This window comes from Diachasma alloeum, unplaced genomic scaffold (genome assembly GCF_001412515.2).
Source record: "Diachasma alloeum isolate Michigan unplaced genomic scaffold, Dall2.0 Dall_scaffold_01359, whole genome shotgun sequence".
In the NCBI taxonomy this organism is placed as follows: Eukaryota; Metazoa; Arthropoda; class Insecta; order Hymenoptera; family Braconidae; genus Diachasma; species Diachasma alloeum.
The window spans coordinates 16557-30555 of record NW_021681462.1 but is presented as its reverse complement, the minus strand read 5'-3'; the positions used below and the strand labels follow the sequence as shown (position 1 = coordinate 30555).

General features: G+C 38.4%; 1 protein-coding gene across 1 annotated transcript in view; it reads right to left on the bottom strand.

Moving 5' to 3' along the window:
* Positions 1-12247, bottom strand: part of LOC107046406 (DNA repair endonuclease XPF) — an 89139-nt gene extending 76892 nt beyond the window's left edge. The window contains exons 1-2 of the mRNA XM_015269018.2: positions 12042-12247; positions 11745-11918 (exon numbers count right to left, since the gene is read on the bottom strand). Coding sequence (XP_015124504.1) covers positions 11745-11813 — 69 coding nt within the window. The 5' untranslated portion in view covers positions 11814-11918; positions 12042-12247. The remainder of the gene's footprint in view (positions 1-11744; positions 11919-12041) is intronic.
* Between the last annotated feature and the right edge of the window lie 1752 nt (positions 12248-13999).

Here is a 13999-nt window from a genome sequence, read left to right as displayed (position 1 = left end):
AAGGGGGGGGGGGGAATCGGAGCAGCTGATAAGTATTTAATAATTATTTAGCTGCATTAAGAAATGTTTTTGTGACTTTTTACTAGCAATAGTCAAGTTACATTAATAGTTATGGCTTCATACAGACATTCGAATTTGTTGCAGCCAGGAATTTTCATCGTCGGAGTGGAAATAATTCCGGAAAATTTCCACTTCAATCGGCAGTTTCTGAGGTAATTGGAAGTACTGTTGACATAGAGTTTCCAAAGGATTTTACAGTGTATCTCGTGGAGAGATGAACTTTATCGAGATGGGCCCAAGGACACTAGCAAGTGTGTCAGTTATTGATGAAGCCCTGGCCGGCGTGCCAGGCGCAACAGAGCAACTGGTCGGAGCACCAGCACTAGTAGACATACCAGGTTCGTTGTCAGTAGTCGATGTATCGAATGCAGCCATGAAGGCGGCGACGGATATCATCGGCCCAGCTGACCACGAAAGTCAAGTTTTTGCAGATGCTATGGAAGGTACGACCCCCTTAGCACCGAGCAGCAAAAATGATATAACTCTGGCGGATTCTACGTACAGGAGTACAAAAGGAGCAGGATCCAGAGGAAGAACTTTGGAAGAATTACATCTGGAATTTTGCACCCTTCGACAGANTATATAAACTGAACTCACGAGGATTCGGGAGTTCAGTCGTCAACGTAAATCAAGCATAATACTTGTTAAATATTTCATAATACTTGTTTTGTATCATCTTTGTAAATTCCTCATATTTATCTCTTCAGGATAACTATGAGTTAGTTTGAATAAATAAATACCTCTAATTCTACCGAGTAATATACCGGATTCCNAAGGGGGGGGGGGGAATCGGAGCAGCTGATAAGTATTTAATAATTATTTAGCTGCATTAAGAAATGTTTTTGTGACTTTTTACTAGCAATAGTCAAGTTACATTAATAGTTATGGCTTCATACAGACATTCGAATTTGTTGCAGCCAGGAATTTTCATCGTCGGAGTGGAAATAATTCCGGAAAATTTCCACTTCAATCGGCAGTTTCTGAGGTAATTGGAAGTACTGTTGACATAGAGTTTCCAAAGGATTTTACAGTGTATCTCGTGGAGAGATGAACTTTATCGAGATGGGCCCAAGGACACTAGCAAGTGTGTCAGTTATTGATGAAGCCCTGGCCGGCGTGCCAGGCGCAACAGAGCAACTGGTCGGAGCACCAGCACTAGTAGACATACCAGGTTCGTTGTCAGTAGTCGATGTATCGAATGCAGCCATGAAGGCGGCGACGGATATCATCGGCCCAGCTGACCACGAAAGTCAAGTTTTTGCAGATGCTATGGAAGGTACGACCCCCTTAGCACCGAGCAGCAAAAATGATATAACTCTGGCGGATTCTACGTACAGGAGTACAAAAGGAGCAGGATCCAGAGGAAGAACTTTGGAAGAATTACATCTGGAATTTTGCACCCTTCGACAGAGCACAGATGAGGGCGTTAGCGCATTTGCGGTTCGAGTCGAGAGGTTAGCAGTGAAATTAGCCAAAATTCGTTTCGAATAGGGGTTGATACAATGGATTCAGCGCTTGGTGAAATTAGTTATATTTCAGACATTTCGCAAGTGTTGGGAAACAGCAGCAGAACTCGAGGAGACAATGTTGCTGAGTTCAGCGAAAAATCCGAAGCGGGACACGGGGCAATACGTGTCATCAAACGGAGAAATTTCAAACAACAAAGGCTCAATAACGCAGGCGAAGATTGAGGACAACCCCGTAGCAGGAGCCAACATTCCAGATTTTTCAAAGAAAATGATACGCCTAGAAAATAGGGCGAGAACAACGCGGAGGGACCAACAGCAAGGTCAAATGAAATTGAACATTTGTTTCAACTGCGGAGAAGAGGGAAACACAGCTGCAGAGTGTGGACTCTCATTGGAAAATGGAAACGACGAAGTAATTCGGACGAATTGCAGATGTAATGTCGAAAATCGAAATCAGCAGAAATGCAAATACTGCAAATATGAAGGTCATAATGCATATGTTTGCCGCAAACTGAAGAAACGACTTGGAATTTCTGACTCAGCAGAAAGTGAGGCCATTCTCAATGGAAATAAGACCGAAGTCAAGAGCAACGTTCACACGAAACGTAAAAATAAAAATAAAAACGGAAAATCCAGGAGGTTAAAATCACTGAATCGTAATTCCAGAGAGGTACATCAGGTGATGACGTACGAGATTGAACGTGATTCGAGCTACATCCTGAGACAATTAGAGTACACGCAGAATGCAGGACGAATAATAAGGCCAATGCAATATATAATAGATTAAAAAATCATATTGTCTTGGAGGCCGGAAAACTTAGAAAGCGGACAGCTTTCCTGGTAGATTCAGGAGTGGCTGTTTCACTAATAAAAATCGGGAAAATACGTAAGGGTTTCCCGTTAATGGAGGACACCAATATTCTGCGGGGAATTGCTGACCAGGAGTTTTCGACACTTGGTAAAGTTGTTATTTATTTCCAATTCGGGCAGGAGGAGTTGGGACACATTTTTCACGTGGTCCCCAACGACTTTCCTTACTCGGGAGGGGTCCTAGGAGAAGATTTCCTAGAATCGATAGATCTGGACGTGAGAATCATATCAGGAAGGGCCTTATCGATAAACGGCTCCGAACTCCGATTTTTCAAATTGAAGGAGATTGACAAAACACGATTCTTGACTAAGTCAATTAATGATGCAGTGCTCCAGGTCAATCAACCAGCCCATACCCCAGAAGTGGTGGGGGAAAACCTTAAGCGAGCTACTGTTTCCGATATTGGTAGTGGCAATCAGCCTGGTTAAATGGGTAGTAATATTACACAACCACATGCGGAGACATCGATTTTTAAAAGAAATGAACAGGCAGACACTCTCCAAATGAGTCAACGGAAATTCACACACTGGGATAACCCATCGGAAACACGGATTTTTCTTCCTTGGAGGGAGGAGAAATGCTGAGAAGAGAATTATCGGTGTTGGGGAAAAACCGTATTTCCAATGGTTTACATGGCTTGGAACATCGTTGCCAGATGTCAGCGGAAAACATGAGTCATGTCAACAACAGCGACAGCCATAATAATGACGGAAAAATGGTAGCAGCATCCAAATATCGGAAGCAAGTAAATCTATCGCTTAGTAAAAAATTGGAAAAATTGACTAAGCGTTCGGGGACAGTTTTCTTCTTTATTGCCAAGGAAAACCCAAGAAGACTCAAGTCAAAAATTATCTCCGACTTGCGGAAGCGAACGAGAAATGAGGAAATCATCGGAGACTCATTCTCATTGAAGAATCTTTCCGGAATCATCGGTTCTAACGGGAGGAGGAGAAATTTGACTTTTGGATCCTGAGCAAAATCGGAGAGTGATTACAGCATTCATCGAAGGATACGAGCTCTGAACCAGGAAGACACAAGACGACGCTCACACTGTTTACGGACAAATATCACGGAAACTGAGATTGATTATCGGCTCAATTCATACAGTCAATGGAATGCGATTCTACTCGTGGTACCTGACCAAACAGATGTCACGGGGAAAGGGAAGTTCTCGATTCGCGGCAATGCAACAGAGTCGAATCATCACAGTCGAAAATGATCACATACCTCATCCAAGAGGTGTGGGCCTTAGTGAGCACCAATCAACCAAGCCAGCTTGGAGCTATCCGCCGAAGCACGGATTATTGGCACATTTTCTCACTCGAAAGGGAAAAGGGTGAAGAAAATGCATCAGAGATCACTTCAATATGGCTGACAAAAATGGCCATATTACCTGAAGATCATGGATCAGAGATGCTGCAGATGCGGAACCGAACTTTATCAGACGCTGGGAGACAAGTTCCTGCTCAAAATATCAACCAATCATGCCATCCTACCAGTAGCGAATGGTTATTGGAGATAGTTAAAGGGTCTGATTACTTTGGCACGATGCAGAAACGACACGGCGGGAAGGAAGAATCTCCAGAAGGCAACCAGCAGGACTTCATTAGAAAGAACCAATTGAAGAGTCAGAAGGACCTGGCTGAATGTCCAAGGACTCCGTCTTCACTGAACCGTCATCAAGAAGATGAAGGTCTAGCAAGGGCACGGTTCACAACATTCAGAGAAGGGCAACACAAAACACAAAAGAGGTTTTCTAAGACCTGTATCAAAAAATTACAGCAGCGCCCTCATAATAAAACCCTAATTGCCAAAAGGGAAATTTCGGTAAATAAGGAAAAGGGACAGGAGGGAGTAAACGAGCCACTATTTATCATAATCCTGAATAGGAAAAGACGAAAACCAATAATTGCCACTAAACTAGGCAAACTATTGATACCAGTCATTGCTATGGAAGCTGTGAAACAAAATTCGGGGGTGAGGAACCCGCAGAAATCCTTAGAAATCAGCAAGACGTAGGGTAAAATCGTTGAGTGGTGTTAGGAAACAATGAAGACCGAAGAGGTAGCAGGTGGTATGACAGCAGAAATATTATTTGGAGTAATATCTCGATGAAAAGAAGTAGGTGAAGCGGGCATCAAATTGCAACGGCAGTCGAGCACCAAGCAGCGAGCGGACGTTAGACGACACGCCAAGCCAAGGATGCTGACGCACGCATTCCTCGACGTTCACATTGCCGGATCGCATAACGACGACGGATGGGATGGAAGGGAATCGACAATTAAAATAATCGGAGTTGGAAGTTCAGACCTACGAAACGACCAACTTCAAACTTATGAACTCCTGGTCCATGGAGCGTACCCACGGGGACTCTCAGCCCTGAAATACCCTTATTCTAAGGACAAGGGAATGAGCAGGGTAGGAAAACAAGTTAGGGAAGATAGGGTCGTTAACAAAAACACTCAAGCTAGTGTACTCAGTTTATTTTCATTTGTAAAAATAAACGGAGTACACTAGCTTGAGTGAGTCAGTTTATTTTTACAAATAAAAATAAGCTTTGATGTGTTATAAACGAACGCACTAGTAAAACGGGATAAAGATACACTCGTCTATGAGGGGCCCCAGTTTCCGGGAACCACAGTAAAAATGCCAGCCATGATCGGCGAAGAAAAAGCCCGGAGTGGCCCAAGTTTTCCTGCCACACAGAAAACAGTTTTCGTTCTCGTCGAAATCCTCGGCCTTCATGTCGTACGACGGCACGAACATCGGCACGTGACATGGGTGGGACGAAGGGTTAAGACCAAACAGACCTCGAAAATTGAAGATATCCCCAATTTCGTCCCCGGAAACGTTTCTGTCCCACAGCCTGGCGTTCCGGTGTTGAGCATTTCGACGCCATTTCTGGACTTGGGTCTTGTACCCAAGGTATGTGTACCCAGGCTGATAAGGGAAACGTCGAGCCTAGGAGCAGACAATCAAGAAAATCAGGAAAAACTGAACTGCGATCGAAGAAAACGGTTGTTTCAGCTATTCATGAGCCCATTTCATGACCCAAGCAATAGCTCTGACTTGAAAAAAAAACTAATAACGGAAATCGAGCTCACTAAAAAATCGAGAATAAAAGCATCTTCTGCATGCCTGACGTACGGATGCAGTCCACACGAACGAGATCCCCTTGGACACCATCCGATGGACCCTTCGCCCATACACATGGGGCAGGGCAAGATGGCGGACCGAGGCAAAGGGGGCTCCGGGATCAGAGATGGCATGGGAGAAACCAAATCCTGGGCCGCAATCTCCAGCACAGGCCTTCGGTTTGCACCACGACGTTCGACAGCGCACACCGAACGTAATATGATCTTCTCAAAAAGGGGGAGGAGAATGGGCCAGGGAATGGTCCCCGGGATGGTCCACGAATTGTCATCCATAGAAACACTCATAAGAGCGTTGCGAAAAACCGTCTGGAGTTGAACGACAGGAAACGAGAGGAAAAATTTTCTTACTGCAAGGAACACTTAACGGATGAATATTCACTTGATGTGTTTACAAAATACGCCAGTGGAATTCGTCATAAAAAAATTGACGGGGCGTTCAACCTGCTGAATCAGCAGAATGAATCGCCACAAGAGAACTGAGCAGATAACCTGCGCATTCCGGCCATCTCCAGAAAAACGCGGAATATTATTATTCACAAAATACATGTGAAAATAATTTTTAGAAAACGAACTCGGTTTTCTTCCGAAAATCACGAATTGTGCAGAGTTTTGTCGGAAGAGTCAATAATTGAAAATATTATCAGAAGATTTTTCAAAGTTCGATCAGATTTGAAGAAATGTGATTTTCTCAGAGAAGTTCCATTTCAGAATTTAATTTCTAATTTAAAGATTCAAATTTTCACATTATTGGGAAATTTCCAGAAAAGCATAACTTTCTTGAAGATGTACTTTAGACTTTAGGGACATTCAATGAATGATTAGTTTTGAAGGAGATAATATAGTCGAATATTTTAGAATGTCTCGAGGATTTAGTGAGAAGTATACTGATAATAATGAATTTAATAATTTTGCAAAATCTGAAAATATTGTAAGGAAAATTGTGTCAGATAAGAAAATTTCCAATGATAGAAATTTTCTCCCCTAGCGGGGAGGAATGTTATGCCCCAGAATAGGGTCAATAAATTAAGTAATTATTTATATACAAAAGTGAAGAATTTGAACAATGAATTATGTTCAATTTGCTTCACTCATTTTTTACTAATTCAAGGTTCATGTGCAACACTGCTGACCAGTGTCATAATATGACCCGCCTAATTATTATATAAACTGAACTCACGAGGATTCGGGAGTTCAGTCGTCACCGTAAATCAAGCATAATACTTGTTTCGTATCATCTTTGTAAATTCCTCATATTTATCCCTTCAGGATAACTATGAGTTAGTTTGAATAAATAAATACATCTAATTCTACCGAGTAATATACCAGATTCCAGTATCTACCCACTGTAGGGAGATTTATCTCCAATTAGCAGAACCCAGGGATTCATCCCTAACAGCTGTGTTGGATGACGTCAGTCCGACATTCGAAAGGGATTGGTGGATCGGGCCCGCGTTTCAATACCACTCGACATGAGCGCCGGCATCTTCTGTCAATTACACAGAATAATTCTCGCTCAATTAACGAAAACGCGTAGCAAATAACCATTCTCCCAGGAAAGTGATTGGTGGTAATGGTGAAACATTGTAAATATATTCATCGAGACCATGATATTGATTAACATTAATTCTCATTTATGGCATAAGTTGTACACAATCAAAAATCTAACCTCTCAACTAAAAATAGTTCTGCTATAATATTTCATGTGAAATAAAAAACAAAAGAAAATACTTATTTCTAACAACAAAAGCCATAATTTAGACGAGTTCTTGAATTTGACACAAGTTGTAATATTGAAAATATTACAATGAGTAAAAAAGTCGTTTAGAGAGAGATAACAAGTGTCATTTTGTGGCCTAAAATTATTCATCGGTTTAGGAAAAATTGTAAAGTGTTTAAAATTTCCACGAAAAATTGGAAATAAGTTTTTTGCACACAAAAATTCCGCAAAAGAAAGTCTAATCCTTATTCGGTTTAAAGTGACTTGTGAGATCGAAAGGTGCATTCACGAAAATGTACGAAATCATCTAAAAAAAAATCGTAAAAAAAATCGCCGAGAACGGGTGTTGTTCCCTTTACAAAACCAAAAATACAGAAGACACTATCTTGTTTTTACAAAAATATGTAAAATCTCCCAAAAACCTAAACGTCTTTTGTAAAAAAAATATTCGCCAAGAACGGGTGCGACCGTTGGTCTGTTTAGAAAAAGTTGTGAAATCGGGCAAAAGCTGTGGTGCCAAGTACAGATTAATGAAGCCTAAAGATTATGACGCAAATCACATAAAACTGAAGAAATAATGAAAATCATGAAAATGATATTCAAAATTTGAGATGTTAAATATAAAAATAAAAATTCCTACTTGGCTCGCGACTAAAGCTACACAAAATCTCGCCAAGTAGGTTGACTTGGAATTTTCATTATCTCAAATTCATAAGCTGCTGATTACCGTAATGAACATTCGCAAAAACACTCATCGTATAGGTGGAATTGAAGAATCACCTTCCGAGGTGGTCAACTTCTAAGGCTAGTTTCCCCCCTTGAAACCGCGTATTAGGAGCTAAAAAAATGTTCAAAAAAGTTTCATCGAAATCGGAGGGAGACATCCACCTAGTGTTCCTTGTTAGTAGCAAAAATTAATCGTCGTAAAGTGTATTTTCTGAATAATTCATGTTGAAGAATGTCAAATTGAATGTCATTTATATTTTTTACACTTAAAAAAACGCCAAGAACTTGAAACAGAGATGCTATAAATTAACCGTGAGTTATCACGAAAAGAGCCGATACTGCCTCTTTTGAGACTGTGATGAGACCAAATGTTTCCGTGTTCACCAAGACCGAGACGATCCTTTTAAAGTGAAGTCTCTCTTTTGCAAAAAATCATGTCTTTTGCCTAAATCATTATTGTTCGACAACTCACTAGGGCAAATTAATCTTCATGATGTGTACTTTCTGAATCATTTATAGTGAAGAACCTCAAATTGGATGAAAATTTTGTTTTCACTCACGAATTCACTCACGAATTAATTTTTCGGCTTTCCTTGTAGAAAGTCGAAAAATTAATTCGTGAGCGGCATTTTTTTGCTTGAAGAAAACTGAGTATATTGTAGCATCTATAACAAAAAATTTAAGCTTTCTGCTCGAAAACTACTTTTTCGATTTAATGATCAAAAAGATATTTTGTCGCGACGATTAATAGATTTTCGCAGGCGCAGCGTGTATGAAGTGGACTTTCATAAACAGGAATAACAAAAAATTTATTTTAAATCAATCCGCTTTTACCAGTCAAATACTGATTTGAATATGTTGATGAATAATTATCAGTAGTGATACCTCAAGAGCGTCAAAATTATGGGGTATTTCCCGATAGCTCCGTTGCAGCAAATGAGGGTATGAACTGTTGCAGGTGAAAAAAACTTGATACCATCATTTCAAAACTTGGCACGATTGTTTGTTTGCAGGGGAGCTGGATGGAAATACGCGATTATTTTGAAGCTCGAGGGGTAATTATCGGATTATTTTCCCTAATCGGATATTTGACCAATCACAGTGCAGTGCACAACACCGAGAGGTGAATTAGGGAAGATTTGAATAAATCGAGATACGCGGTAGCGTATCGGCCAAGAGAAGTTTTGACCAACTGAGCAAAACATCAGGTTTGATCGACTGTGCAAAATATCAGAGAGCAGCGCGTATCTATACACGACAGAACTTCCCCCTCCACTACCTCTAAATGATTTACATTCGGTATAATGAAAACGGGACGACAAATCGGGAAAGTGTCATTAGTTACATTATATAAATCGCCTATGAGCTTTTCAACGGTGTAACATGGTATTTTTTGGATTAACAGTAAAAAAGATAGGTGTTTAGCAACGAGTTGATATTCACATTCTCGCGATTCACATTATAAAGTGTGAGAATCAAGTTGTAACGTTGGCAGCGCCGGTCCAACTGAACTTCATATCCAACGTTGAAGTGTTCCCACCAGTGCATTTGAATGTGGGTTGTGATGTTGTTATGGAGAACCACAGAAAATGTTCTTCTTCACGTTAAATCACTTATTAGAATGAAACGCAAAATCGACTCGGTGATCTATTTTGTTTCCTCTCGTGGAAAATTCGAATTTCATCCCGCCATATCTATATTCATATGCGGACCTCGGACATAAAGGTAGTTAATGCACTGTTTGTGAGGTTATCGGTTTATGTTTGGAATGTGACAAAAGGAAGATGTGTCGAAAATATTGTGTAATCAAGTATTAAATGTCCGTGAATAGTTCAGTTCGAAAAGAAAATATTTATTTTTCTCCGAGTGTAACAGAAAATGTTTTCATTCCGTGGAAAAAAATTCACTAAATTAAGTGACAGTGAAATACGAACAATTTTGTGATTATTTAGGAAAAATTAGTAGGAGACGGTGGGATTAAATGGACACTTTAAACTCTTTTGAAAAATGATGTCTTATTGAAGTGCTGATGAAATAGATTTTTTTTTAAAATTAAAGTACAGTCAGCCCCTTTGTAATAAGCTTAGACTGAGCTCAATCGATAAATTTGTTCCTTGGTTATAAATATTGAAATAAGAAGTCAGAAGAGTCCATTCCACCCAATGTTTCCCTAATATTTTTAAAAACAAAAACAAACAAAAACAGATGTTTTAAAAAAGAATTATTTGTGAACATTTTGTTCGATTATTCCTATAAGGAAATCAGTTCATCTCTCCACGAAACACAATCCATATAGGAATCATCAGAGCAAAAATTGAATGAGAAACCAAATCAAGTCAGAAAATTGTTAATAGATGATTAAAATTTGAAATTCGGTGGAGAGAATAAATCTGGAGTAGAACTGTTTATTTCCCTTCAATTGTTGATTCAAAAAATGTTCTATCTTATGAAAACTGAATCAGTTAAATTGAATTGAAAAGAACAAATGTCACCGGATGTAAAAACAGTCCTTGCTTATTTTGAAAAAAAATGATGAAATCTGCCTAAAAACACAAAAACAAATGTTTTTGTGAAAAAACTGGGCCAAGAAAAAGTTTTGTTTGATTCCTACTGGGAAATCGAAGTTTTGGAAAAATACATAAAAATAAAAAAGGAAGCCAAGTTAGGAATTTTGAATAAATGGTGATAGTGCACATTCAGGTTTCTATAAGAAAAATAGTTCTCAATGGAATAAGTATTCTAAAAAAATTCTCCATGAAATAAAAAATCAGTAGGAGCAGGACCAACGTTCTTGGCGCGGAGTTTTTCAATTCACTGTCTGTATCAATCTATTCCTCCATCCTTTGATCCGCGCCAAGAACGATGGTCCTGCTCCTACTGATTTTTTATTTCATGAAAAAATTTTTTAGAATACTTATTCCATTGAGAACTATTTTTCTTATCGAAACCTGAATGTGCACTATCACCATTTATTCAAAATTCCTAACTTGGCTTCCTTTTTTATTTCTATGTATTTTTCAAAAACTTCGATTTCCCAGTAGGAATCAAACAAAACTTTTTCTTGGCCCAGTTTTTTATATTGACAGAATAACACGATTTCCGTAGATTGTCAAATATAAGAATCGATCTGAAAGCCACTTTTAAAAAATTCAGTGTCACGTTTTTTGAAGTCTCTATTCCACTTATCAAGTAATGTAATATGATGTCTATGTGCATTTTATATGTACTGTAATCTGTTGTTTATAGTAATTGCGAAGAAAGACAAATTCATTTCTTACTGTAATAAAAAAAATATATAGTTCTGTAGAAAAATAAGTATATAATAGTATATATCCATAGATATTTTATACTGTAATTTTTTTAACAATAAAAAAATGTCATTCTGTACTGTTCTTTACTGTGAAAAACTTTGTTGAAACCAGTCATTTTTCCTACATTATTATTGAGATAAAAATTAATGAAAGTGAGAAATGATAAGGTTTTACTATTCTGACCTCCATGGAAAACAATACGCACGTGAAGCGTGCGCCCTCTTCTAGTGAGACGAAAAAATTAAGAGCCACTGCGAAATATTCAGGCATCAAAAATGCAGAGCTGCGAACTATTCAAAAGTTGGGAGGAAATATCCGAAACAAAACTATAGGATATCCTCAAATACTGCGCTCTGATTGGTCGAAATCCGATTGGGAAAAATAATCCAAAATAACTCTATGCACTTTCATCAAGAGGATTATTTTAATACCTACCTGCAAACAAAAGGATTTATTCTGATCGAATTCGATCAACAGCATGGGTTTAACATAGTGTCGACTCATGGCCACTGCTTGATTGTACAATCTTCCAGAGTTCAGAGATATGATGAGATCTGATATGCTTTTTCGCTCCACACAAATCTCCGGCGTAAGAATGTAGTCACCAACCTAATTGAAATGAGTCTTTCAATATTTCGTCATAATTATATAACATTAGTTGTGATGATTTGTTGTCATCGAATTTTTATGAGTTCAAAATATTTTATCAATATATGTCACGGTTTCTCATACCAATATCGTAACCGGTTCTATATCAATTCCTCGTTTATGCAGTAGGCTTGGAAGTTCACTTCGAAATTCTCGTATATCCACTATCACTTTCGGAATGACTTTACTGGTAGGTTCTCCTCCTCCTTTTCGAGAACTTGAATCTGCGGTCCCAGTGGAAACATTCGAAACGTTTCCTAATGTTCCATCTTGGTCAGATGGTATAATCATCGTCTAGCAACATGAAAATCAATCAATCATTTTTTGTATTCAGTACTTGAATTAATTGCAGCCTTTTTGTATAAGAAAGAAGTATAACATTCAACAGATTCGGTTTTTTTTTCAAAATACTCGTCATAATGATACCTATTTACCGAAAAATACCATCCCACCCCAAGAAATGTAGTTTTATTCGCGTTTTTCCATTTTTGCTTTCGAATGCAAGCATTGTAACGTGTCACTGACTGTTGTCACTGCCTTAACCTCGATTTACCATTTTTTATAAAGATGATATCAAAATTATTATATTGACCTTTTTCATAGCCCTTAAAATTCTCTACAAAAAAGGCCTTCATCAAACTGCTCCTATCTCCCTTAAATTCCAAGCTAACGAAAAGTACAGAGTAAATTGATGTCACTGACTTGACCCCGAATTATCATTTTTGAGCTTACATTAGGTGAAAAAAAAGTTTGTAATGCACCCCAGCGGTTGGATTCGATTAAGGGATGGATCACACGTCGATAAATAATATAAATAAGTGTCTTTATTAAGAAATGATTTTAAACGATTAATTTTGAAACGGAAGTTCTTCGACAATGTTGAATAAATTGGACAAAATGAATGAAATCGATGATAAAATACAATTTGAAGAAATTCTCACCTGACGCGGTCGGGGTCTGACGACTGTCAGGGCTTACAATAAGATTTTGACGGATAATTAATTAACTGTCGGGCGCCAGCCAGTTTTGACGATAAACTGACAAATGAAAAATGATGAAAATGATATAGGGGAAGGGTAGGCTCGATTGGGAAGACCCAAATGAAGGAATCAATCAGTTGACCTTGAGCAAAAGAAAATGTATTCGACAAAAAATATAAATACTTACAATATTTACGATTTCTCTCAAATTCACACAGCAGACCGTTGACAAAATCAATAATAATTAAATACAGTTAAATAAACTGAATGAGTGACCACAATGAAAAGGACTCTATACAATGCAAATCACGCTGCGAAGTGTTCTCCTGGTTCACTTGTTGCTTGCGTTCGGGCTCCTCTCCTCTGTCAACAATCGATATTACGTGATGCATGCGCATTAACGCCTTTCGATAGTAACTCAAAGAGAAGGACTGCATGATTTTGGTTTTGTGTTTCGACTTATTTGACTTTTAATTAAGATTTCATAGAGTGGGATGACCGGGTAAAATGTTTCCGGTTACAATTTACCATTTATTAAATAAATAAGACCTCGGTCTGATAATGAAGGTATCAGGCGAGTAGAAAATAAAAGAAGGTAATTAAAGTGTTATTTAAAGTTTTATATTCCTTCATGGATTCAATTGCATCAGGTCATTGTCTTGGTCGCACACCTGCGAGGCATCAGGTGACGTCTCCCGACGCACGTGAAAGCTAGTTGTCGGGGCGCAAAGTGCTGACGCTGCACCCCAGTTATCTACATTCGTCGAATATACGTGGTTTTTCAAACACGAATAGTCAACGTTATTTTGTATTTCTTCATTCCGTTTTGTTTCGAATAATATGTGCCACTTTTATGTCCTCATATTATCCGGATCAACAAAGGAATTTCATAATGTTATTTTGGGACGTAACATCCCTCCCCGCCAGGGAAGAAAATTACTACCATTAGAAATTTGCTCTTCTAACCGCACTTCATCGATAAAATACACAATTAACATTTTTCCTTACATTAACAATTCATATTTACAATTCAGTAATTAATCAAATAATTGTGTAAAAGTA